Below are 25,655 nucleotides of genomic sequence, written 5' to 3' on the forward strand. Positions count from 1 at the left end.
AGGGGATTTGGCTTTCAAGCCATGCATAAATATTGAACATGGAAACAGGAAACTACAGCTTTCTATTTTCTCCGACTAAGATAAAAGACTCTAATCAACCCAACGCAATGCGACATCATTTACTTACAAAAATTCGTTAACTGATATGGCAACAATCAGTCGGTCAGAATGAATGAAGATTGAAGAAGACCCCAAAGAAAGAAAGAGAGAAGGGTGGTGGTGAAATAAAAAATTTTTGTGTTACATAGGATACGCTGTAAATTCCTAAAATCATGTCAGCTTGACTGCTCGAAATTTGAAGGAGAGTTCAACTGAAGATTTAATTTCTGGGGAAGAATTTCAGATTGCTTATGCGACTTGTGCCGTTCCTCGTTTGATTGGCCAGCCAACTTCTCTGGATGGAAATAAGTTCCATCCACCTCCTGCTCCGGCTTCCTCTTCACCTTTTTCTTTGTTATTGCACCATCCACCATCTTTGGTTCGTCCATAGAATTGATTGTAATTCCCTTCAACTTCTCGTGTTTCAGCCGGTCCAAGCTAGAAGCAGCATTTGCTGAGGGATTGGGTATCTTCATTGCAGCTGCTGTATTGCAAATCGGCTTGTTAGCCAAAGCTAAATTATGACCGCCTGAATCAGTAACCGATCTCTCCTTCATAAACTGTGACTGAGTAGTTGAGCTAGCCTCAACTCGAACAGTCTCTTCCTCTATTTTTGTGGCCAACATCTTTTTCCTCTTGATTTTCTCTTGATCCTTTCAAAACAAGTAAATAAATATGAATAAAGATCAAATATTGACTAACATACAACTCCCAAGGAAAAATAAATGATGAATGGCAATTGAAAGGGACCATAACGAGGGGCCATAAAACCCCATTTAGGACTGCTGCACTGCCACAACACAGCAGTCCTAAACAACTCCTAAATCAGTAAAACTAAATTACATGAAGATGAAAGCATGATGTAAATGATGGTAAACTAAAGAAAACTTGATATTCTCTTTTATCAGGAGCTTCAAGAAAAGGAAACATAAATCTAATGAAGTTTCAACAACTCATCTGCCATCCCACTAATACAGCTAGGGAGAACATTGACGACTCTTTCCTTGAGAATATCGACTACTCTATTAAAAGAAAAAATTATAAACATCATATCTCCATAAAATAGAAGAGACTTGAGATACAGAATCTTTTCAAATGCATAGTTGCAATCTCTAGCTCTATTGATCACTGACAGAATCTTTTGGAATATTACTAATTCTTATGATTTTTATTTAGTGTTTCTACTAGGATACAAAACAAAACACATATTATGTATAAGTCCATCACATCAACATTCTTCCCTGTCCTCCCCATTCTCCCAATAGGCACACAGCGACCTCCCTGTGCTTAAATCTTAGTACATCAAGCAATCCACGTTTGAATGAAAGTTTATATTACAAAAACAGCCAAACTCATAGATCCATTCAGGATATTCTAATTATCAATAATCCAAATTGGATTGCACAACTGACCAGGCCAAAGTCCATATGATCTCACTACGAATTTCCAAAAGTCAAGAAAAACTATATACCACCTGTAAAAGACATATCTCCATCCAAAAGAAGAATAGCCTGTATAGGAAAATGCATAAAAGGATGAAAATATGAGTGGAATCAACATACCTTATGTCTGCTATACAGTTCCCTTTTCCTCTCCTTGGCTCTACAAATTGCACGTTTGATCCCATGGTTGTCCATGAAACCCTTTGGCCACAGTTCTGCCAGCTGCATCCCAGAAAGGACTCTAAAATGTCAAAACGCTTAATGACAAAGGTTGAAGAACTAATGAGTAGTGATAACAGTCGAGGACTTGGAAACATATCCGCTCAAAAAAAACATATACAAAATAATGACAGTGATAATAAAATTTCATGGGAGATATTCTGAAGACACAGAACAATTCTATTCTAATAAAAAATACATACTGTAATAAGCAAATCAAAATGTCCTGGAACACATTGAATAATAACATGGATTAGCGAGATGAGGTGGAGATCATAGAACCAGTAACCAAAAAAAGATTATCAGGCCAATGCCTCTGAGATCTAACGCAAGCCCAAATAATGCACAAAGAAAACGTTGGAATCAAACGAAATTGCATGATAAATTGAAGAACAATACGAGAAGTGAACAACCTCCAAATACAACTTTCTGATTTGCGGACCAGCATCTTCATCCAGCCCCTGTTACAATTAAACAATATAGACCAGAATAAGATACATAAGAAAGAAAATTATCCTATGGAAAGGAAAATTTCTCAAGAAACAAATAAAAAACGAATCACGAGATCAATACATCAACATAAAGGTCATATAGATCACAGATCTTGTCCTCCAGAGCAGAATCCATCCTATATTTTCTTTTAAGGACTCCTTTCTCTTCAGAACCAATTTCTTGAAAATCATCAGAAGCTCCAGCCTGTTGCTCAAATGCCTAAAAAGAAATTATGGAAACAAGTTAACACACGAAAATTTGAACTTCTTGATATGCATAATATACAGTATACAGAACAGAACAACAAACAAAAAGAGGATTGCTGCAAAAATAAAAAAGAATCAGATTTGGGGAGGAAAGACACAGTGGCCTTAACTTTTAAGGAAGCCTAAATTGATAAAGGCAACACTAAGCTGGGAGAAAAGTTTAGCAATATGTTTTTACTTGTCATGAATGTATAAGTTTACTTTCACCAGCAAATAAAGCATAGCACCTAAATAACTACGCCAGAAAACCCAACTGAGGGAGTGAAAGAGAGGGAGAGAATTGAGCAGAACACACCTTAGACTCCAACGAAGGTACTCGCTCTTTTATCATCTCAACAACTTCCTTCTTTATCTGTTGAAACCTATTATCTTTCTCCTGCTTTGCTGACAAACCCATACTAATCATGATTTTTAAGTTTCTCTGTAGCAATTTTTTTTTTTTTTTAAAAGAGTCACATAATCAGTAAAAATCAAAATACTACTTATGCAGAAACAAAAATATGACTTGACCGACACTGAAATTAGGAAGTAGAAAATAAATAACCCATCAGAAACATAGTAGAAACATGCTACCTAAATTATCAAATTTCAAGAAGCTTTTATCACTTAGAGGAAAGAATAGAGGTTTAAACAAACTTTATTCGCTTGCAAATGGAGATACCTTAAGTGTTCTAAGCTGTATTAAGTGTCCGAGGATACTCATGAGGCGATTAATTAACTCTTTTGATATCTTTCCCTGGCTTGCCTGCTGCAAATTTAAAAATAACATACTTATATTTCTTCACAGACCAGGGAAAAGAAACAAAGAAAAACAATGCAAGTAAGCCAAAACGTTTTTCTCGGTCATAGTATCAAGTTACAAGTGACTGCAATCATATCAATTTTTCTCCATTACCGCTAATCTAGCGACTTTGGCAAGCTTCAGCTTTATTTCTCTGGGCAATCTCCTTTTGACTGCCTGGGATGAATTATCAGCTTCTTGGTTTTCTATAGCGGGTGGTCTTGCTGTTATATTTTACAAAAAGAAAAATTAAAAAGATAAATAAATAATTAAAATAGAGGGATCTCCCAATTAATCATCTATGAATTTGATATTTAATAAAATATCAAAGCTTACATTCTGCAACCATCTTCTCCAACTCCCTGATGGCCTTTTCAAGCATCGAACCTTTTGGCCTTACACTTGAACCATCCTTTCTGTGCATATGTGAAGCTTTCTGCAAGATATTAGACACAAAAATAAAAACCAGTAGCATTGGATTATCAAGTTCGGAGTCCAAACAGTTCCAAGTCCGGCAATGACCCAGTATAACTGAATACCACTTTTTGGTCCAACATGTGGCCAATACATTATTAAGTTATATAAAAATATAAAGGAAAGACGTCAAAAAGTACTTACTGTTGTTTGCAGGGGATGCTTGCCCTCAGAAACATTGATATCCAGCAGTTCATGACTGCCATTTTTTTCTCTTTGTCGAGCAGATGGTTCCAGGCCATCAATATTTTGCAGCAATTTCCCAGACTGGAATTTGGATTGTATATGTGCATTTTGATCATGATATTTCTGATGTGAAGCATCAGAAGGTCCACTAATGTCTTTCAATTTGTTGCTGACACTCTTTGACTGGAGATTTCCTGTTTTCAGCCTATCAGCATCCTTTGCCTCGGCTAGAGATACAGAAGCATCCCCATTCAAAACCTTAATAGATGAAGGATCCAAGGTCGTTTTATGATCACTAGATTTTTTCTTGGGAGAAATTCCAGAAGCATTCAATTGATTCTGGGGTCTCACTTCATCACAATGTGCACCACTTTTCGAGCCCAGATTTTGGGTGGGAATGTTTTTCCCAACTAACGGTGCTGACTTTGAGGTAGCTGCTTTAGTCAGTTTTGCATGTTTATTTGGCACACGACCATCATCATTCTGATTATGTGCCTTTGGCAAATCCTTTCTTCGCCTTTTCTTTGGTTGCTGATTAGGCATTATTGTAGGTTCGTTGCTTAAAAACGGAAAACAAAGGAAATTAGTAAACGTAATATAAAAGAACTTTTCAATAAATCAACTTAAATGTATTTAACTTCTCTTCCTCATTTAAAACATCTTCAACTTTGGGGCTCAGAGTAAACGAGAGTACAACAGCAACGTAATCAAATTCAACTGATTGACACTATCTAACTGTAAAAACAGCTTGTGTTGAAACCCTAAGTTTACTGTCAACCACAAATCCCCCGGATAAAATTGGATTTTAATGCTTAATAAGAAACCGGAAGCATTCCCATTTCCTCCCTTTCCCGAACTAATAAGATATATTTTCCTAGAAAACCGCCAATAATACCAGGTAAACCAGATCACAAAGAATTCCTGCAGCTAGCTGCTCAACTTTTTTCACCTTTTTGCCATCTTTGCTTTTGGTAAGCCATAGTCAATCTATAAGGTCTAAAACTTGATCAACTTATGTAGTCATGGGTTCTCTGAGGGAAAAGATGGCTAAAAATGTAAGAAAAGGAATTTTCCGGATCAACAAGTTGTAATACTGAAGTTTCTTTGTCAAGGAAGCCATAAATGCTGTGGTGCTAAAGGACTTTCTTAACCTTTAGGATATCCTTACATATTCAGCAGCATTGCAGCATACGACACGAGCACTCAAGGCGCAAGTCCTATTTCATTAGTTGACAGCCAAAGTATTACACTACTTTTCTGCAGTTGCAAATTCACAAAGAAGTGTGCTATATGCCTATAACTATAATGAGATTTTGCATTCAAGTTCTTGAGCATCATTTTCTCCAACTGAAAATGAAAACTAATATATGATCAACTGAAGTAAATTGTGCAATCAATAAAGTGCGAATAAGAAAACTTACATGCGTTCCAACTTCCCCCTATTAACAAAGAAACCATCATGTTTTATTGCTGAATTATCAACTTCGAAATATTCATCCTGCACGGCAAATCACGAAGAAAAATCATACATAATTTAAAGCAAAAAAAATAAAATAAAATAATAGAAGAACACTATCAATTGCAGATGCAAAAAGATCAGCATAAACTTCCAATAAACAAATAATAGATACAAACACTAACCAGCTCAGCATCATCAATAAAAGAGTCTTCGGTATCATACTGATCGTCATCAGGAATATCATTTAGTTCTTCGTCATCACTACTATCCTTGCCCTGAGAAGGATTGGTAGTCACATTAGCATATTTAATTCCACATACATATCAGTTGCACTAAAAAAGTTGGCATATTGAGAACACTCATCCAAGCACTTGCTGGTGGAAAGCCAAAAGTCAATAAAACAACTTTAAAGTTGTCGATGCAATATAACATACCATGTAAAGACGTTCAATCTTCTCAATAACAGCACTGAAACGATTCGGAGCAGGTTCATCTTTCCCTTTATTTTCCTCCACTTGTCCCTAAATAAATTCAAGTTCAAACTAAGAATTTAACTCCACATCACAAAATCAATACATAGATGCTCTACACAGAACACGCCAACACCACATAAACAAGCAAATCCATCTCATGTAATTTCAAACACTAATAAAACCACAAGCAAAAAGATTCATAACAAACTGGCATCAAAACAATTCCAAAATCAATCTAAGAGGTATATTAACTTGCCACAACTAATAATCATGAAAATAAAGTTCACCCTAAATTGTAACACTAATCATTCAAATTCAACTATGTGTCCGGATTACCTAAGGTTCTTGTTAGGTACGTTTTACAATGAATAATTTACATCATGCAATCAATCACTAAACACAAAATGTATTAACCAACAATGAAAAATTAAACGGCTTACAGTGGCTACACGGGACTCAATGTTGGGGCGGGGAACAGGTTGCGGGTCGGGAGTGGATTTGGAGGGAATTTTATTGGCTTTGTTAGCGTCTTTCATTAGCTTCTTCCACGACACGTACGTGGTCTCTCCGGGTCGGAGCTCCACCACAAACACTTGCCGGTCACCGGATTTCAGAAAAGACGAAGTAGGTTTCGACGACGATGACTCGCCGCCGCCTATGGAACTGCCAGGCCTATCTTCCTCCATCGACAAATCCAGGCCTGGTCTAGAGGATCGTGATTCTAGGGTATTCGAATTGGGGAATTCCACCATAATTTGAGAGACATATAATGGGTTCAATTGGCGAGAGAGAGAGATTGCGCGGGATAGTGAAACGTTTTTTTGGAGGGTTTTTGTCGTTTTTTTATTTTTTTTCTTTTTACAGCGGTTTGATTTTCTTCTCTTTGAAATTTTTCTTGCATTTTCTTTCCGGAGAAAATTTCCAAGGGGGAAGGTGATGGGCCGCATTATTGGGTCCAACTACAAGCCCGTGGAGAATCACTGGTTGTAGTCCATTGAACTTTTGAACCCAGTAAGCAAATGGGAAAAACAAATTAGAATTTAGAACATTACTTACTGGCTTCTTTCTTTCTTTTAAAAAAAAAAAAAACTGCAACAGCCCAGTTAGCGGGTTTACAGTTTACGCAAACGCAATGCCGGACCCGACTCGAATCACCAGCTCGGACCAATAGCAGAGGTTTTATCCACAATCAATTTGCATATTTTTCCCTCTCACATTTTCCCACACTTGCTCGGCTCCCAAACACCCTGTCCCGCTGGCGCCATGTCCGCCACCACTCTCCTCTTCTCCCCGCCTCTCTTCACTCTCAAACTCCTCTCTTTCACCGCCACCGCCACCAAACCCTTCTCTGCTCCACCACTAAAATTCACTTCCATCTCCCTCCCTTCCCTTAAACCCCGTAAACCCTCATTCATCGTGCGCTCCGACGACGGAGATGGCGACGGCGGCCCCGACGACTACGACATGGACGAGGACGAAATGGAGGAGCTCGACAACAAGAAAGACTACGACGTCGAGTACGACCCGCTCGTTGCTGGTGGTGATGAAGATATTACGATGGTGGATAGTAAGAGCTTCGTGTACACGCAAGGTTGGGATTCAGAGACGGTGGTGGATTATAGAATTGATGAAGATGAGTTTCATAAGATTAGTTTGATGGAGTGTGATTTCTTTATAAGGAAGCCTCCCGATCCTGACAATGATGTGTACGATTTTAGAGAGGTTAGTGGCGCGTTTTAAGCACTTCTTCTTGTTTTAATAGCAAAAAAGTTTCTCTTATTGAATGCAACACTGAAATTATTTTAGTGAGACTGAGAACGAAAGCACTTTGAAAAACACACTAAAGTTATGTTCGTTTCTTGACATGGGTATTGCTTGTTTATTTGTTTATTGCCATTACATTGCAGATGTATGTTACTCCCCCAGATACGGATATTTATGCAATACCAAAGGTTCTTGCTCCAATGCCGCAGAAGGTACCCGCTGTTGTAATTCTTGTTGCTTTTACAGTAGTTATCTCTTTTGTGATGTTGTTTGGTTTATTCCTTTATATGTTGCTTTAAAATAATTGTGTACAATCTCCTACCGTTTAGTCTTCTGCAAAGTGTTTAATCACATGCATACTGGCATGTTGAATTGGCAGTTCATATTTATAATCATACAGGTATTGTTGCAAAAGTTGATGAAAATCTTGATAAATTAATTAGATGCTTCAGGTGAAACTTTTAGGGTTCCTAAGGTAATGCTACTGCCACCTCCTTCTTAGAGGATTTTGCACATATTCTGTTGTGTTATTCATTAAAGTGTTACATCACTGTTGCATAGATACATTGGTAGTTTTTGAGACTTGTATTTTTCTCCTTTTGTTCATTTGCATTATGTGAAGTAATTTATTAATCATATGAGTAATTTCTTAAATTTTTTGATAGTAATGGGTACTTTTTCGTTGTTGTCAAAATGTAGTATATTCGATGTGCGGTGAGTGATTATGGATGCTATAATGTTACTGAACCACCCATTGATGCACCTCGAGATCCAATGTACAAATCTGAGAGGGAGATCCATAAGGTATAAAAGATCTGTTTTTATATTATATGACTTCTATGTATTAAGAAGTTCCGCTAGATTTTGTAGCTTTATTTTTGTAACACCCCTAGCAATGGGTTCACCAGGTCAATTTTCGTTGTAGGTATTCTTGGTAAAGCACTACAGGAACAGGAGGTTGGGCGATCCAGAATTTGTGCTTGATTTTGAGGAGATATATGTTATTGATTCTAAAACGAAGTCAATTACCAGAGCAAAAGTCTTGGTATGAATTTTTATTGTATAGATTGGTTTTGAAGCCCCTTTAAATGTTGTTTATGGAGTGACAGTATGCTTCTCATCTCTTAAGTTCTTATTGGTAAATTAACTTTATGATCTCTTTAGTTTAGATGGACAATACTGTTCTGCAGTTTCATGAGGATCATGCTTTATATCTGACATTGGTGATGTTTAAGCACCTGATTCATTTCTTTTGGGCTTCACTTTGGATCCTTTTTCTTTTTTTATAAACAATGGATCGTTAAAACTTAAGAGATTGATTTATATTTGTTTTAAATCCAGTGGTTACGCCCTGTAAACTTTTGAGTTGTATCAATTTCTTTTCCTGGCCTAACTTGGCTAAATTAATGCTATATAATTGAATTCTACAAATTTTGGCTATGTATGATGTAAAGGTCATAAGTATTCATCTTGTATCTTCATTTGTTCGCCGCAGGCTTGATACTTCACAACTACCATAAGTTATGTCATGCCATGTCTTCTTTAGCAATATTGTGTGGCTTTTGAGTAGTATTAATGTTTCTGTTTGTTGAGTCATGACCTGATGGAACCATTTTTCTTATAATCGAGAACCTTCGTGCGAGTGTTGTGGAGAAATCTTATGATTCATGCATGGGTGTGTTTGCTTAATGTGATGACTTTTATTATGTGTTCTAGTTCTTGTGTCTATAAGAGGAACCTTTGCTCCTATGTCTATTTATCTCCGAGTTTCAGTTTAGGCGTAAATAGATTACTCTTCTTTCTTTCTCATTTTTTAATTTCTATGTTCTCTAATTCACGTTATATTAGCTACTTTCAGAGGATTATTGTTTCAATGGTTACTATGTTGCCTATAGGTCACACTTCCAAGAAATAGGGACAGAAAGAGTGACTTACTTATAGTACGTGATAATGGAAACTCCTTCAAAATTATTCATGCAGTAAGTATCTCTTTCCCAAATTTCAATCACATTTCTGTTCTGTATTGCCTAATTCACCATTATCTGTTTATGCTTGATAGAGTCAAAAAGAGGACGCCACCACTGTAATAGAGAAGGAAGAGTGGGTCAAGACCAGAGCAGACATGGAGAGACATCTAAGAAAGCTTCGGGACTTCAATGTTTCAAATTGGTTCTAACCAAAAGCAGATTTTAGGTATCTTTTGATGAAGATTATTTGCAACAAAATGAAGATTGTTCAGATTTGGGCATGTGCAAATGCACTGAACTGTGCTCATATTCAACTCCTTGTGCACAGAGGGTTTTGGCTTTCGGCTGATCCAGACAATTTTGTAAGGTATTTCCGTTTGAGAAATGTATTTTTTGTAAGTATGAAGAATTTGCTTTACCTCTTAAACTATTTTGTTGTTGTATGCAGAATGCACCAAAATGTTCCCATTGCGGAGTGGAGAGTTTCAATTTGTAGTAGCTGATGCAAAACTTCTTGAGATCATTACAATTTTACACGTGAATTTTTTATTATGTAAACTTTTTTCTGCCTGCGTACTGCTGTAGTGCTGTTGGGCTGAGAGGCCCATGGCCCAAGACCTTTTATTAACTGACAGCCTTTTAATTTTAACCCCTTATGCAAAGGACATTTCCAAGTTCACTCTATATCCATAATGCTTAAAAAATAATACGGTATCATCATTTTTTTATAAAAATTGCAGGATTATGAATTTAAGCAATAAATCATTTTAAATTTAGAATAAGTTTTTAAGTTATATTCTAAACACTTTATTTATTTGTACGTTGATTTAAAAAATTTAAAATCTTAATTTTTACTCTGCACACTCTTACAAATACTAAAAAAGTCCTTAATTGAACTAAATGAAATAAATATTTTACTTTTCTATCTATAGCCATAAAAATATTTATTGCAGTCAAATAACTTTCTTCTTCTTCTTCGTCTTCTTCTTAAAAAAAGAAAATAGCCTATGATAATTTCTAAATTCTTCAAAAAAAAATTTTGATGATTTTTTATTTTCAATTCATTACTAAAGAAGGCGATTTTTTTAGTTATGATTATAATTTCAAAAAACTGTTGTAGCTCGTTAATCTTCCATTAAAACTAATTGAGATGAGTGGAAGAAGAATTTCAAATTTTTACATGAGTATATATATGTGAAGTGAGGCATTTAATTTATCATGTCATATGAAAACAAGAATTAGAAAATATTGATAGGAATCAACGTTTGAGATACACACACACACATTCATTCACTTTACTAAAAAAATTTTAATGAGTGTTCAACATGGGTGTTAAGAGTATAAATCGTCCTTGATAGTAAATTAAGTTATGGATTTTTAAGTAATATAAAATTTTATTTAATCAAGAGTGTTCATAGTAGAATTTATAGTGCAAATAATCCCACCATAACATAAAATGAATTTGAGATTTGCATCCGTGAAAAGCAAAGTAAGGGACGGTTGGCTAAATAAAATTAATCAATTAATTAAATGACGCTACATATTATTATTACTATTAGTTATCTTTTTTATTTTAAGCATACATGTTTTATGAGCATCCACATGATGCTACATTAGTTGTAATCAACTGATAATATTATACACTAATTATAAAACAATAAGCAGTGATCTAGTCATGTAAAAGCAAATATAAACATGAAAAGAAATTCAATAGATGAAAATTGGGAGCACTTAAGGTTTTTCAAATTAGAATGCTCATTGTATAAAAATCTCTTATTGAATATGTAAATTTTCTTTTTTTCTTCTAATTTTTTTTCCCCCGAAAGATTGTTGATTTCAATGCATTGGAATTTTAACTCTACACTTAAAAACCAAAAAAAAAAATTTAATAATTTGTTTTATGTGTAAAAGAAATTAGCTTGCTTCATTTTTATTGTGTACAAAAACGAAACATCAAAAGCTAGGAGCTAGCTAGGATTGCATATCGTACAAACAAACGCATCAACATGATCAGGCCAGTTCCCATGGGTTTGTTTAGGTTTTGAGATCATATTAGATGATAGATATAGGATAGTTTAAGTTACCTATCCATCCTCCTAGCTAAGGTCTCTTTTTTTTTATTTTTTCCCCCCTCGTTTTCCTCTGTTTGGAGAACGTGACAGTCTTTGACTCTGAAAATCATATTCTTTCCTTAATTAGACGACAATGGAGCACGAAAAATACTTGCCCCTTTTCCCTCTTTTGGACCTTTATTTCATCAGCTCAGCTGTATTGTTGTTGCTAACTGAGAAAATTAAACCCTACTTTGTTTCTCGATTTGATGGTTTAGATCTTATTATTTATACCATATTTAGTCCCATCACTCAAACCCTAGACACAACACCATTTCACACCCACTTCAATCAAGGCCTTAGAGATCTTGACGCGTGCCCACTACCATTATCACAACTTCACTGTTACGTATCAAACACTGCTTGTATAGCCGACTCCCATGATAGCTAGCTAATGTGCCTTTGCGATTGATGACAGATAGATCTTGCACTTCAAATGGTTTTTCTGTGGGATAATTACATTTGGCTCCCTACTGTTTATGGTTTATTTGTCAAATAAAGATGTAGTTTATTTTTTTGCATTAAGTTAACTTCCATTGAAATAAATAAATAACACTACTAATTAGGTAGTTTTTAAATATGCAAATGAACCGTATCATTTTTTGAGAAAACACAAAAAAAAAAAAAAATACGGGCCTAAACGTTATTACCTGGCTCTTTTTTTTTTATTAATAAAGGGCTCTAAAAAGAGCTAAGACAACACTAAACGGGAATGTGCAACTCCAGAAACATAATTGTTTAATATGCTAAGTATATTTAAAAGAAGAGACTGATTACCCAGCCGTTTAACAATATATATTATAATAAATCTCGTGTCTTGTCCATGTTTCCTTATTGTAACAAACCTCCTAAACCCTAAAGCTCATGGAGTAATATACGATAAAATCAGTCATAGATAGTCAGACAGAGAGAATCAATGAGACCAATGGTTAACAAGTTGAAACAAAACTAACAAAGCCAACATATAAAAGCAAATTAATTAAGTGTCAGATAATTGAAATGGCTTGGCATTTTCACCCACCCATAAACAAACCCTTGCTTTCTGAGTCACTTGGAAAGCTTCATTATCCTCAAACTCATAATAGAAACCTCCTTTGTTACTTTCCTCCCTCGTTTTTACCACCTTTTGATTTACTTATCTCTTCGTATCTTCCCCATTTCTGCAAGCAATAAGAACACACAAGAAGAAGGTGGGTGAAGGAAGAAACCAACTGGGCTGTTTGTGAAAAAAAAAATAAAAAACAAAGATGGGGAGAGGAAAGATTGAGATCAAGAGGATTGAGAACTTGAGCAATAGGCAGGTGACTTATTCAAAGAGAAGAAATGGGTTGATTAAGAAAGCTAAGGAGATTGCAGTTCTTTGTGATGCTAAAGTTTCTCTCATCATTTTCGCCACTTCTGGCAAGATGCATGACTACTCGAGTGCTCCGTATGGATCTCTTTTCTTATTGCATTTTTTTTTTCTTTTTAAGTTGTTTCATCAGCTTCTTTGAGCTTAAATTCGTGTAACTGAATTTATCATTATTATTATTATTCGCATTTGCTTTGATGGTGAAGGATGTTTGAGATTTTAGAAGCGTATCACAAGCAGTCTGGGAAGAAACTCTGGGATGCTAAGCATGAGGTATGGTGTTTGTTTTGTTTTGTCTGAACTGAAATGATGTATCTGAAGTAGTTACATGCACGGTCCAATGATCAAATGATAGGGTTCTGTTTCCTAAAAACGTGTAAAGAGACATGAAACTGTTGATTCTATGAACAGATCTATAAATGGGATGTGTTGTGGCTTCATATATATTTCTCTTTATTCTCTTTTTTGTGCATATTTTATTGAAAAAGAAACATAAAACCATAAGAGATGTAACATCTATGAACAGATCTGGTAATACCATGTGTTCTCTTCCTTCCTTTTCCTTGCTAAAATATAACGATAATTATTATAGGGAATTTAAACCCTCCAAAGGCATTCGTAATATATAGGTCAACTCTAGAGTATTCTTTTCATTAGAGCACAGTATAACCAGCAGATTTTACATGTTTATGAAAACAGATCTGTCAACAAACTGCTCCTTTTTTTTTTTCATTTTTGTCTCATGAAGTAATAACTAATATGCATTATATATCTACTATACTTTATTGCAAATCACACAGAACCTCTACAATGAAATTGATAGAATCAAGAAAGAGAATGACAGCATGCAGATCAAGCTCCGGTAAAATCTTTCTGTTTGCTTCTTTATTTGATTTCTCCCTTTCTTAATTCGTCACTTGATTTACGCTGCAAGCGTTGTTTTTGTTCAGGCACCTCAAGGGAGAGGATGTCACATCTTTGAACCACAAAGAGCTCATGGCCTTAGAGGATGCCCTTGAAAATGGCCTCACCGGTATTCGCGACAAACAGGCTAGTCCATAGTCTATATAAATATATTCTTTATAAATTTGTATACAACCCCTTCCCCTTGCTAGGCTTTTAATTAACAGGAGGGTCTAATCTTTCTGATCCTTTCTTGTTTCCCTTGTGACAGAGTGAGGTGATGGAGAGGATGAGGAAAAATGTATGTCTATTAAAAACAGTAATCTTTGTTTAATTTATCTATAAGATTGTTATCAGTTAGCTTGTTTCAATTTAATACCACAAATATTGGAAGGTTGTTGAAAAAAAATTTGCTAGCCGCTATTTGCCTAATTTATTTTGCAATTTGTTGTGGTTGAACATAGGGAAAAATGCTGGAGGAGGAGCATAATTACCTCAAATATGTTCTGGTATATTCACTCATCTTCCTTTAATTTTTTCAACTCACGACAATACTTTAGCAAAAAAAAAAAAAAAATTAATGCTAATAAGGAAATTTGGGCAAACTGCCTTAATTAGCTAGAAGTTTAAGAATAATATTGATCGAGCAAGTGAATCTTTCTGAATTTCAAAAAATTGACTTTATAACTTGAATTGGTAGTAGGAAATAATCTGTTGCATTTATATGTTGGCGAAGGATCTTGAATGCAATGTCATTGATTATTGATTAGAGACAGAAGAAAGTTGAAAACGTATGCTTGACATGATGGTTGAAGCTAAAAGAAGAGAAGGGAGAGGAGAAAAAGGATTTTGAATTATATATATATATATACCAGTAGCTTATATCATACAGTTTTAATTAAACTTGAAAAGAAGCAGTGATGATCGATTAATTTTGTTATTTTCAGCGGCAACAGGAGATAGCTAAGCAGCAACAACAACAACAGATGGCTTTGGAGAACAACGTGAGAGAGATTGATCCCAACGGATATCATCAGCGAGAGAATGACGGGTACAGTTCACATATGCCTCTCGCCTTCCGCGTGCAGCCCATTCAGCCAAATCTCCAGGAGAGGATCTGAATCTTCCTCCTAATTGAAAATTAAGCACTTTCACCCAGCATCTAGAAGGACTTGTGGTACAAGTGACCCAATAATTAAGCCCAAGGACTTGTGCACCTAAGAAATTAAAACTTGTATAACAGGTTTATGAACTTGTTGGAATCTTAATTAACTGTCTAACTAACTAGCTGTGAGCCATGCTTTGATCACCTTTGTTCTTAATTTGCTATATGCAGCAGCAGTATGTACGTACGGTGTCTATGCCTATGGACATATACATATTTAGCTACTTCTTTTGTATGCATATTTGGTGTGTTATGGGTGCATTTGGTATTGAGATGGAACAACGGTAACTTTTAAGCATTTAGTAAACACTAGCTGCTATAACTTGAAAAATATGATGATATGATTTTTCACTTGTTTGAAAGAAAATCTATTATGTTTTTAATAATTATGTCAAAATTATTATTTAAAAATTATATTTACTACATATTATTAATTTTATGTTTCATAACTACAGTTTTTTTTTTCTACAATAACTATAGTTTAAAAGTTACAGTACCTCAATTCCAAACAAGACCTATATCTAATAACAATTTTCAAACTGATTTACAAAAGTTTAGTAGCCTTTGAGATTATGAGTATGATTTTATGCTGGCATCTAGAGGATGATCATTACTTTATACACACATTAAAAGAGTGGCTATAACCATAAACAAACCCATAAAACAGTGGTAAATATTTAAAGAGTGGCTTGGCACTTTCAAGTTTCAATCGCCCCACTAACAAACCCGCAAAAAGAAACCTCATCACACAAGTAGCAGATTTTTTATTTTTTTTTCCAAAAAAGGTTTCTGAGTTGTTCAAGTCATCTATAATAGTTTACCCAAACTGGAACGTAACTAATTAATTGAGCAAATCTAGTTTATTCCCCGATAATCAATCATCCCGTGGGCCGCCATACTATGTAGATTACTTAATTACCCACGTTATATATATATATATATATATATATATATATATATATATAGCTTCTTTCAATCAACAGAAAAGAAGGAAAAAAAAAATGAAAACTACACTTTCAATCTCAGTCATGCTCTTACTTGTGCTCTTCATCACCACAGGTAATTAAACTTTTCAAATCTGAGTTTCTGTAATTTCACTAAGATTACTAAGTTTTTATTTTTATTTTTTTTTATTGAAATGGTTGAAATTAATACCTACAACATTGTATTGCTTCCTTGGTCGAGTATTATAGAAATTAAACTTTTGTATTGAGAAACAATTATACTTATTCGATAACTATTCATCGCATCATTTCATAAAGCTCATATTGATTACAGCGAGAAAAAAAAAACCAGTACAAACGTATTTGAACACAAAAAGGAAAAACAAATATTTACATTCAGGGCTTATAAATTAAAACATTGTCACACATGTCTATCTAAGATTAATTCTTTTTTCAAAAACTAGATTCAATTTCTAATTAGAGTTATGAAATCTAAATTCCATAATAAAACAGTGTAAACGCATTAATTATTGATCTAATCCGAAATTTATATATGGATACATCATACATTTAAAGCCTTGAAGAATTCATGTGAATACGTTCATCTACTTTTTTTTATATTTATTTTTTAAACAATTATTATGATCGTAAGTTGTGGATATTAATTTTGAATGTTTATTTATTTATTTATTTTGGGTTGGCTGAAGGCAATTATGAGCTAATTGTGGTGAATGCTGACTGTGAACAATTTTTGGTCCCTGGACGGAAAGGTTGTGTGGATGAGAATTGCTACCATGATTGTAAGGCGATGTTTGGATCAAATGTTAAAGGGAAATGCACCGCATTCTCTCTTTACTGTCGTTGTACTTACCCTTGTTAATTAGAGTGCAGCGTGAACTAATTAATTATTAAAGTATTAAATAAGATATATCATGGAACTTAATTAATTAATATCGATACTGTGCTACGATTTCTCTTAATTTAATTCCGGTGAATTTTTAACTTTTTCTCATTCATTTGATGAGAATGATAGTTCCATTTCCTAATCCAAAAATACTTTTTTACATTAGCTAAATACTGTCGAAATAGTACCCCTTGATGATCACATACTTTAATTGTGAAGATTGAAGAAGCCCCCCCTGGGCCCTACGGTTTCTTCGTTTGATCGTGATCTAAGTGTTTGACAGTTTATTACGTACTCTCAAAATCACGTTATTTCCTTAGACGATGGGGGAGCAAAACCAGAAGTACTTGTGTTCCATTTTCCTCTTTTGACCAATTTCTTTATTAGCTCCACATAATTATCTTTAATTTGATTGTGATTTGATGGTTAAGATTTGATATTATTTTACCATATTCAGGTCGGAGCACTCATACCCTAGACAACACAATACCCTTAACATATCTTCAATCAGAGTCTTGTCCAAATTTCTATATTTATTTAAACTCCCCTATAAGCCTAAGCTCTTTGGATTAATATCCGTCAAAAAGAGACAGAGAATCATTGAGACCAGTGGTTAAGAATGTGAACGTGCGGATAAAAGCCAAATCAATGGTCATAAAATTACTAATAATGCATGAGTTGGCTTGGCTTTTTCAATGAACCCCATAAACTAAACCCTAGCTTACTCGCCCCACTTTGAAAGTTCTCTTAACTTCAAACCAATTATAGAAAGCTCCTTCAATGCCATTACTTTACTCTCCTCTCCTTTTTTTGTTTTTTTATTTTTTATTTTTTTCCTTCTTTTCTCTTCATATCTTTTCCATTTTGCAAGCAACAAGAAGAACAAGGAGAAGAGAGAGGAGAGGGAAAAAAAAAAAAAAAAAAAGATGGGAAGAGGCAAGATTGAGATCAAGAGAATAGAGAACGCAAGCAACAGGCAGGTGACTTATTCAAAGAGAAGAAATGGAATCCTCAAGAAGGCAAAGGAGATCACTGTGCTGTGTGATGCTAAAGTTTCTCTCATCATTTACGCTAGCTCTGGCAAGATGCACGATTACTGTAGCCCTTCTACTTCGTATGGCTTCCTAATAATTTACAACCTTTTAACTTTGTCTCAAAGTTCTTTGAAATCTTTTGATTAGTGATGGGTAATTTTTTTTTTTTTTTTTTTTGGGTTAATTTTGAAGGTTGGTTGATATTTTGGAGCAATATCACCGGCAGTCAGGGAGGAGATTGTGGGATCCCAAGCATGAGGTAAATAAAATACTATATATATAATTGCTTTAGTTAATAGTTAAGCCATGTTGTCCATTATTTTCTACCTTAAAGAACGTGAGCTTCCATGCATGTTCCAATGGAGAATGACATGATTTTCTTTTGCTAAAAGTATGTTAAGTAACATGAAGTATGAAATATATGAACTGATCTACAAATGGGTATCTGCATATACATATTTTAACGTTTTTATATAAAAGAAACCTAAAACTCTGTATCCATTGCCAGATCTGGTAATAAATACATGCTATTACTCCGCTTCCTTTTCCTTGCAAACATGTTATTCAAGTAATAAATGATTTTCCTTGCAAAAAAGTTATGTAGATCTGTATATTAACCTGGCTCTAGCTGCCACTAAATGTTGAATGTTTTGTAATATCTTTGCGATAATAAAGTGACTGTTAGGGATTTTGTCTTTCCTTTTCCCTATTAACTAACATGTAAATGATAATCTCTTGCAGAACCTCAGCAATGAAATTGAAAGAATCAAGAGAGAGAATGATAGAATGCAGATCAAGCTCAGGTAATGAGTATATATCCTTAGTTGAGTTTGTTTCTTTGGCTCTTTACTCTTCTCTCTCTAAAAATATTTAATTGTTAATAAATATATTTTAGGCACCTAAATGGGGAGGATATCTCATCTCTGAACCCTAAAGAACTCATAGCCTTAGAGGATGCCCTCGAAAATGGTCTTGTCAGCATCCGCGACAAACAGGTCAGATTATATTCATTAGATTGGAGCTATTGGTGAACAAAATGTTGTGTTTAAATAATTATTTTCAAGGTGGTCTAATCAAGGTGGTCTAATCTTTCTACTATGCTTGCATTGCTGACAGAGTGAAAAGATGGAAACGATGAGGAAAAATGTATGTATAAATCAAGCAACCAATCAATACCTTAAATTAATTTTATGAGCAATTTATTGGACCTGTCTTAGCTCTTTAGCATAATGAGTTATATTCTCCTCTCCTATTGCCCAGGGAAAAATGATGGAGGAGGAGCATAATTACCTCAAATTTGTTCTGGTATATGTTTCATTCCTTCTCTCGTACTCAAAGCACCTGTTCTTAAATTGTTTAATTAATCAAGGGAATATAATGTACGCAAATTTTATATGAAAATAGATGCGGTAATTGAGTGCTTTCAGTTTTCACAAAGGAGCAGACTTGATATTTGTGTGTGTCAAATCAATATATTTTGTTCCTGTATTTTTTTAGCTTTGAAGCTCAAAATATATGGGAATGTGGTTTAACTTAGTGGTTTTCATTACCTTCTGCTGGTGTGCGATTCTCAAAATATGTTTTGCGTTTTACAAATTCGAGAATGATTTAAAAATTTTGTCTAAAATGCAACTCATTGTTCACGGGTTAGTATTCAACTCAAAAACCTCCAAAATAAGGTTTTAAAAATTAGTACATGCATGAACTTTTTAGGGGTTTAATTATTTTGCCTTCAAAATCTTTACTGCCTGTATTTCTAGTTACATGTAGTTCACTATCTGTAATTTGGGTAATGATAACCAAATTAATTAATCGCAAATCACCAGAGGCCAAAGTTAATTAGCATTTTTGTTACACAGAGGCAACAGGAGATTGCGAGACAGCAACAGGAGCTTGCTATGGAGAATAGTGTGAGTGCTGAGATTGATTATCAAAGAGAGAATCATCATGACTATGCCTACCATGTGCAGCCTATTCAGCCTAATCTTCAAGAAAGGATCTAATAACACTTTCGGATTCCTTTCTTGAAAAGCACTTTAAACATTTTAGGTTCTGTGATGGAATTAGTGACCTCGATATATATTAATGAATTTACCTCGTTATAGTTGTTGACAACTATAATACAATAAGTGGAACTTGCATGGTCGGAGTGGATGATTATATCACTGAGTGTAATTGTGTCCCCTCAATTATGGTTTTAGTTTTATAATATGTTATGATATCCATTTTATATATAACCATTCTCCAATGAAAATGTCTCAATGTCTACATGTTTTAAAATACAGATTTAAAAACTAAATTATGCGTCACCTACATCTGTGAAATCTTGTTTATGTCATATAAGCATATTACATGAACACTTTTTTTTTTTTTTTTGTCTGAACCACGAGGTAGTCCTGAATAGGCCACAAATGTGGGAGACATCTTTAAGTCCGTACCACAACATAAACTAATCCCCGCTCGCACCGGGTCGGCCCGTAAGGAGTAAAGTAATAGCCAAAGTAGTGACTTTATACGAGAGCGGGGTTTTGACCCCTGACCTCTCTTAAGGAGTGAGAGTGTTGAACCACTCACAACAACCAACTCTGGTTACATGAACACTTTTTTATACACCATCACACATAAGATTTGATTTTCTTTGGTAGGTTTTATGACAGTTTTATCTACTTGCCTTAAAAAGGTTATTCATGTAAAGTTCAATGCTTTACCTTTCAAAGAAAAATCAATATTTTATGAAGCGCGATAAAGGAAAGTAAAGTTTTGATGGATAAATAACCTGGCCAAAACGCTGTAAAATAAGTCACAACATGCAAAAGTAATATGCAACTGGGGAAATTAACAAAGGATGTAAACGCAAGTCATGCACGCCTTAATTAATTCTGGCATGCATCTAGAATTATTCAAACTCATAGTAGTGTTTAGTCCAGTTTGTGTGAAAGAAATACATGGCACATCTTACTTTCATGAAAATCAATAGGCAAGCCCCAAGATTGAAACTTTTCCTGGTTAGTGGTGAATAATCTCCTTCCGGATTAAATCAGATGCTGATATTTAAGCACAGAAAATTTTCATGGCCAACTTTTGATTCAGTCACAGGCATCACTGCACTCTTGTCTCATACTAACCAAAAAAACTCAGTTGCTTTCTTCTACGCATTCCAACCACCCCCAACTTGTGTCTTTTGTTCATACAAAGCCGCATTTTCAGGCATCAAATTAAGAGAAGCCTCCCAATATTTCCAAGTGCTTCCCGAATTTCCCAATATTCTTGATATTGAGAACATGTCAACGAAGAAGTTAAAAGAAAGCATTACTCAATGCTAGAGCAAAAAGAATCGCAAATAACAGCAGCAACCTACCACAGACATGACATGATATAATTTGCTCTAAAATTTTCCAACACGTTTCAAATAAAGAAATGGTCCTTTAAATGTAGAACCTCCAACTTTAATTGTCAGTAACTCTAGATGAAACAACTTTGCAAGTTACTATCATATGGAACAATTTCACACTTGCAATTTTGCAATTGGGTTAGCCTAATTATTTCTTCCAAAAGCAATCCGTACTCTAACAAAAATTATGCATTTCAAGCGAAAAAGCACTAGTAAAGCTATGGTAAAGAAAGGGTATGTACATCCGCAGGCTTACTGCCTTGGGCTTGGAATGATTCGGCAAGTCGTTTAGTTTCCAAGGGCTCTGAAGTTCATTATTTGTATTGTCCCTTTGAGCTCTGTATCAGTATCCAGTCGATTCATGTTCTTGGTCTTGTTGACATACAACTTTTTCATTGACACCTCCTGATTTTCCCAAATATATTGAACAGAAAATAGAAATAAATAAATGTTTCCATAATGTTAACGAGTGAACTGAAAATTATCATGTTAAATGGGATAAATTGAAATTTATTCTTTACTCAATCATCAATAAAGTGTGGTTATATTTCCAACCCACAAATTTTGTAAACAAACCCAATTTCTGAAAAATAATTACAACAAATTCACTTTTTTTTAAAATCCCAAAGCAACAATTAGTTTGGACAATTAATCAATAAAATCATTGTTATAATCTTTTTATTATAATTAGGTCTTTTGACCATTAATCTGACTATACCCTTATAAAATAAAATGATCAAATTACCCTAAATATATGTACTATTGTATCTAATAGTTTAGGTATTAATTTTATAACTTATATGATCTAATGTTTTCACATGTAATTAATAATTTTCAGTGTCGGCATACAAATAACATTAATTTGATGTCCTAATAAATTTCACAAGTATCATGTCGAAGACATTTTGTTAGTTTATTGGGATTAAAATGGTTTAGATAAAAGTATAAAATACTCAAATTAAACTTATTTTAAGTAATATTAGAGATCAAATATTGTAAAAAAGTGTTAATAAAAAATTAATTTAATTGATTAATTCTGTAAACTTCTTCTTATTTGAATTTTTCAAAAATAATGCGGACTGATTGTAATTATTTTTTGAAAGTGGGTGTGTTTAGAAAAATAATGGGTTATATATACATTTGTACATTGACAAGACCATTCAGGCATTCACTATTTTTTGAAACTTGATCTTACCTCCGGATGAACCATATGGCCAAGAGAAACTGGACGAAGCTACGGTGCCCCGGGTGCACGGTACCCTTGTTTTTGGTAAATTACTTTGCAATCCCTCTTATTTGCTGAAAAGTGAACAAATTAAAAGTTTTGAAATTTTAATATATAAGTCCAAAATATTTCTACTATTTACACTTAAGAGTATATTTCTATTATTTATATTTGAATACTAAACCATAATTGATTATTATGAAATTTTTTAACATTGTCATTTGGTCATATTATTATTGATAAATTAAAATTTAATTACATATTTAAATTATTTATTATTGATTAAATAAATTTTATATTGTTTCTAAAAATTGTTTAATATTATTGATAAATTAATATATTTTATTATATATTTAAATTATTTATTAGAGATTAAATTAATATTATATTATTTTCAAAAAATAAAAAAGATTTTATGTATTAAAATTTTTTTCAAGTTATTGGCCTTATACTGTCATTAATTTTAATAGTAAATTAGATCACTTGATCAAAATATAAAATTTTAAAATTATCCAAAATTATTTGTCAAACTTTTGATTATTTTGCTTTTTTGAAAAACAATAGAGATGTCAATGTTAAAAACCAAATAGAATACATCCATGCCGCTGAAGCAAGTTTTGCGTTAGATCTAATGGGCAACTCATATATGGACAAAATATGAGGTACCATGCACCAAGTGAACGGTAGCTGGACTCTTCTTTTAAATCACACTACTTTATAAACCAAAGAATCAATAGTAGGACTTTTGTCGATCAAAAAATCTACTTCTAAAATATGATGATTTTAAACTTTTAATTAAAACTATTTTATTAGGTTAGAGTTTATGAAAAGAAGGAAAAAAAAATAGAGGATAGAGTTCATGGGTGCTAAAGCTGCTAATTAGGAATAAAGAAAGAACATAAATGAAATTCAGTTATCATGCACAAAGAAGATAATAGTATCAAAATAAAAAAAATTAATTAAATATACCTTGCGAATTACGCAACTTGTTCATTAATAATATTATTAGAAACATTTAATTTAGGCATATGCATGTTCGTTGTGGTCATATATTATTATTGTTAACAAATTAATATTTTTTTATCATGTATTATTTTTTAATTGACATATTCAAATAATTATTGTATATTAAATAGATATTATGTTAACAAAATATTTTTTAAGGCGTGTTAATTTTTCGTGCATTTTAAAATTTTTACATGAGATTACATTATTGTCCATACATTATACTCATGCTAATAGTCAAACTAGGTCAATAGATTTAATTGTAAAAAAATTTGAAACAATCTGGACATATATGTCAACATTTAGAAACTTTTACCTTTTTTAATTTTTCAAAAAACATCAGGGATGACAATGTTAATAACCATGCAAACCCATCTGCACGGCCATGCAACTCTTTGGTTAGATTTAATCATTAAATCAATAAATGACAAAATAGGGGTACCAAACACCAGTTGCAAAGTAGCAGGACCCAGAGAAACTATATGGAAATATCCCTACCCTTTAACAGAAGAGTAAATTTCTTTTTGCCCACAATTAGAATGACAATCCTTAATCGACCCCTAAAAAGTATGAAAACATATTTCATGTAATTTTTCTAATAATTCTAAAAATAATTTGGAATTAATTTGAAATTTTCAAAATTTATGAAATTTCTTTATTTTTTTCTAATAATTTTAGATTAAAAATTTAAATTAATTATGAATTAATTAAATAATTCAAGATATTCATATTCTCAACATTAAAAAACCATCAAGCATAAAATTGTAAGGTCATAAAAAAAAATTGACACTCAATGGGATTTGAAAGTACTTTAAAACACACAGTTTTTTTATTAATTTAATCAAATAATGCTTTGCTCTTTTTCCCAACATTTCAGCTTATGCATGTAAAAATGCATTTCTACATCTATTCTTATTTTAATTTTGTAAAATCAGATCGTGTATTAGGTGATTTGCGCAATCACTTCCCTCTATTTATTTTTAAAAGGCCGTTTTTTTTGTCTAATATTGTAAACGTTAATTTATTTTCTCAACTTATTGCTTACTAAAAATTTTCCATTTAAATGAAAAATAATGTAAGATTTTTTCTTTTTTTTAAGTATGAATTCTTTTATTGGAATTCTATAATTGTACTCGTCAAGAGTCAAAACTAGCATGCATAATTTACTTATTTTCAACCAAGTACAAAAACCTAATTCTATATAGTCGTTTTTTTTTTTGATTACATGAGACTATTGCTCAAATTACAACTCATATTACATGAGACTATAACTAATATTTACAAATCAGACTATTACTAGGACCAACTTACATTAATGCTAATGGAGCGCTACCTAGATTTTAACCCTTACAAATATTCGAAGGATGTCTACTCCTCACACTTGGGTAAGGAAGGAGATTGTCTTCACTCAAATTTAATTGAGGAAGGAAATACCCCCACAATGCATTTGTGAGGGTTCGAACTGCTGCCCTCCAAGTTGGAGGGTAGCAGCCCTGACCACTCGGCCTAAGGCCGAGTGGCTAATTCTATATACTCGTTTATCGCAACCATTATGGATCAAATTAAGCAAAATAACAATGACCTTTTGAAATGCAATCAAAGTCTATCGTAATGCGGCACAAATTTTTAAATAGGAAATGGATTTTCCAAGGATTGTTTGGCGACGTCACCGAGATCAAAATCTTCTCTCTTTTTGCTGAAATTTTCACTTGGTTGAGGTTAATGGTTTTGGTTATGGGTGATAAGTGAGGATCATGATTCTCTCTTGATCTGATTATGTTTTGAGCAAATAACTCAATTGCTGATGAGTTGTTAATAAATAAAAAATAAATAAAAAACTAAATTTTACTCATGCACTACCGCTAAAAAACACATGATAGAAAATTTTTAAAAACTCAATAAAGTTCAAATTAGGAGTGGATCATATTCCGAAAAGTGAGTAATTATGCATAGATGATTTCTTGCCTCTGTGACCCGTATTTGCGGGCTCTTCGATGATT

The 25,655-nt window shown here is 33.4% G+C and overlaps 4 protein-coding genes across 8 annotated transcripts; 3 read left to right on the top strand and 1 right to left on the bottom strand.

Moving 5' to 3' along the window:
• Positions 1–94: 94 nt before the first annotated feature.
• On the bottom strand, positions 95–6,758 carry LOC18042852 (ubinuclein-1). Of its 2 annotated transcripts, none has more exons than XM_024184243.1 (13): positions 6,332–6,758; positions 5,853–5,939; positions 5,601–5,693; positions 5,381–5,457; positions 3,918–4,518; positions 3,636–3,735; positions 3,414–3,523; positions 3,180–3,263; positions 2,814–2,939; positions 2,334–2,471; positions 2,174–2,221; positions 1,662–1,763; positions 95–752 (listed from the first exon to the last, which is right to left on the bottom strand). In XM_024184243.1, the coding sequence occupies exons 1-13, from the start codon at positions 6,641–6,643 to the stop codon at positions 276–278; spliced, it is 2,355 nt and encodes a 784-aa protein (XP_024040011.1). In that variant the 5' UTR covers positions 6,644–6,758; the 3' UTR covers positions 95–275. The 2 variants fall into 2 exon arrangements, with proteins under 2 accessions (XP_024040011.1, XP_006434287.1); XM_006434224.2 differs by having other exon boundaries at positions 3,180–3,266.
• A 228-nt stretch (positions 6,759–6,986) lies between these two features.
• LOC18042263 lies at positions 6,987–10,279 on the top strand. Of its 2 annotated transcripts, none has more exons than XM_006434226.2 (7): positions 6,987–7,613; positions 7,799–7,867; positions 8,355–8,459; positions 8,581–8,700; positions 9,551–9,634; positions 9,715–9,989; positions 10,071–10,279. In XM_006434226.2, the coding sequence occupies exons 1-6, from the start codon at positions 7,155–7,157 to the stop codon at positions 9,829–9,831; spliced, it is 954 nt and encodes a 317-aa protein (XP_006434289.1). In that variant the 5' UTR covers positions 6,987–7,154; the 3' UTR covers positions 9,832–9,989; positions 10,071–10,279. The 2 variants fall into 2 exon arrangements, with proteins under 2 accessions (XP_006434289.1, XP_024040093.1); XM_024184325.1 differs by having other exon boundaries at positions 9,715–9,984.
• A 2,449-nt stretch (positions 10,280–12,728) lies between these two features.
• LOC18040896 (floral homeotic protein FBP1) lies at positions 12,729–15,431 on the top strand. 2 transcript variants are annotated; one of them, XM_024184286.1, is made up of 8 exons: positions 12,729–13,162; positions 13,291–13,357; positions 13,885–13,946; positions 14,035–14,134; positions 14,259–14,288; positions 14,452–14,496; positions 14,691–14,778; positions 14,935–14,954. In XM_024184286.1, the coding sequence occupies exons 1-7, from the start codon at positions 12,981–12,983 to the stop codon at positions 14,751–14,753; spliced, it is 549 nt and encodes a 182-aa protein (XP_024040054.1). In that variant the 5' UTR covers positions 12,729–12,980; the 3' UTR covers positions 14,754–14,778; positions 14,935–14,954. The 2 variants fall into 2 exon arrangements, with proteins under 2 accessions (XP_024040054.1, XP_006434290.1); XM_006434227.2 differs by lacking the exon at positions 14,691–14,778 and having other exon boundaries at positions 12,735–13,162; positions 14,935–15,431.
• Positions 15,432–17,910: 2,479 nt separating this feature from the next.
• Positions 17,911–20,265, top strand: LOC18040897 (floral homeotic protein PMADS 2). Of its 2 annotated transcripts, XM_006434228.2 has the most exons (7): positions 17,911–18,114; positions 18,227–18,293; positions 18,776–18,837; positions 18,930–19,029; positions 19,151–19,180; positions 19,295–19,339; positions 19,894–20,265. In XM_006434228.2, the coding sequence occupies exons 1-7, from the start codon at positions 17,927–17,929 to the stop codon at positions 20,035–20,037; spliced, it is 636 nt and encodes a 211-aa protein (XP_006434291.1). In that variant the 5' UTR covers positions 17,911–17,926; the 3' UTR covers positions 20,038–20,265. The 2 variants fall into 2 exon arrangements, with proteins under 2 accessions (XP_006434291.1, XP_024040055.1); XM_024184287.1 differs by lacking the exons at positions 19,151–19,180; positions 19,295–19,339; positions 19,894–20,265 and adding an exon at positions 19,113–19,149.
• Positions 20,266–25,655: the final 5,390 nt, after the last annotated feature.

Source organism: Citrus clementina, unplaced genomic scaffold (genome assembly GCF_000493195.1).
Source record: "Citrus clementina cultivar Clemenules unplaced genomic scaffold, Citrus_clementina_v1.0 scaffold_5, whole genome shotgun sequence".
NCBI classification, from domain to species: domain Eukaryota; kingdom Viridiplantae; phylum Streptophyta; class Magnoliopsida; order Sapindales; family Rutaceae; genus Citrus; species Citrus x clementina.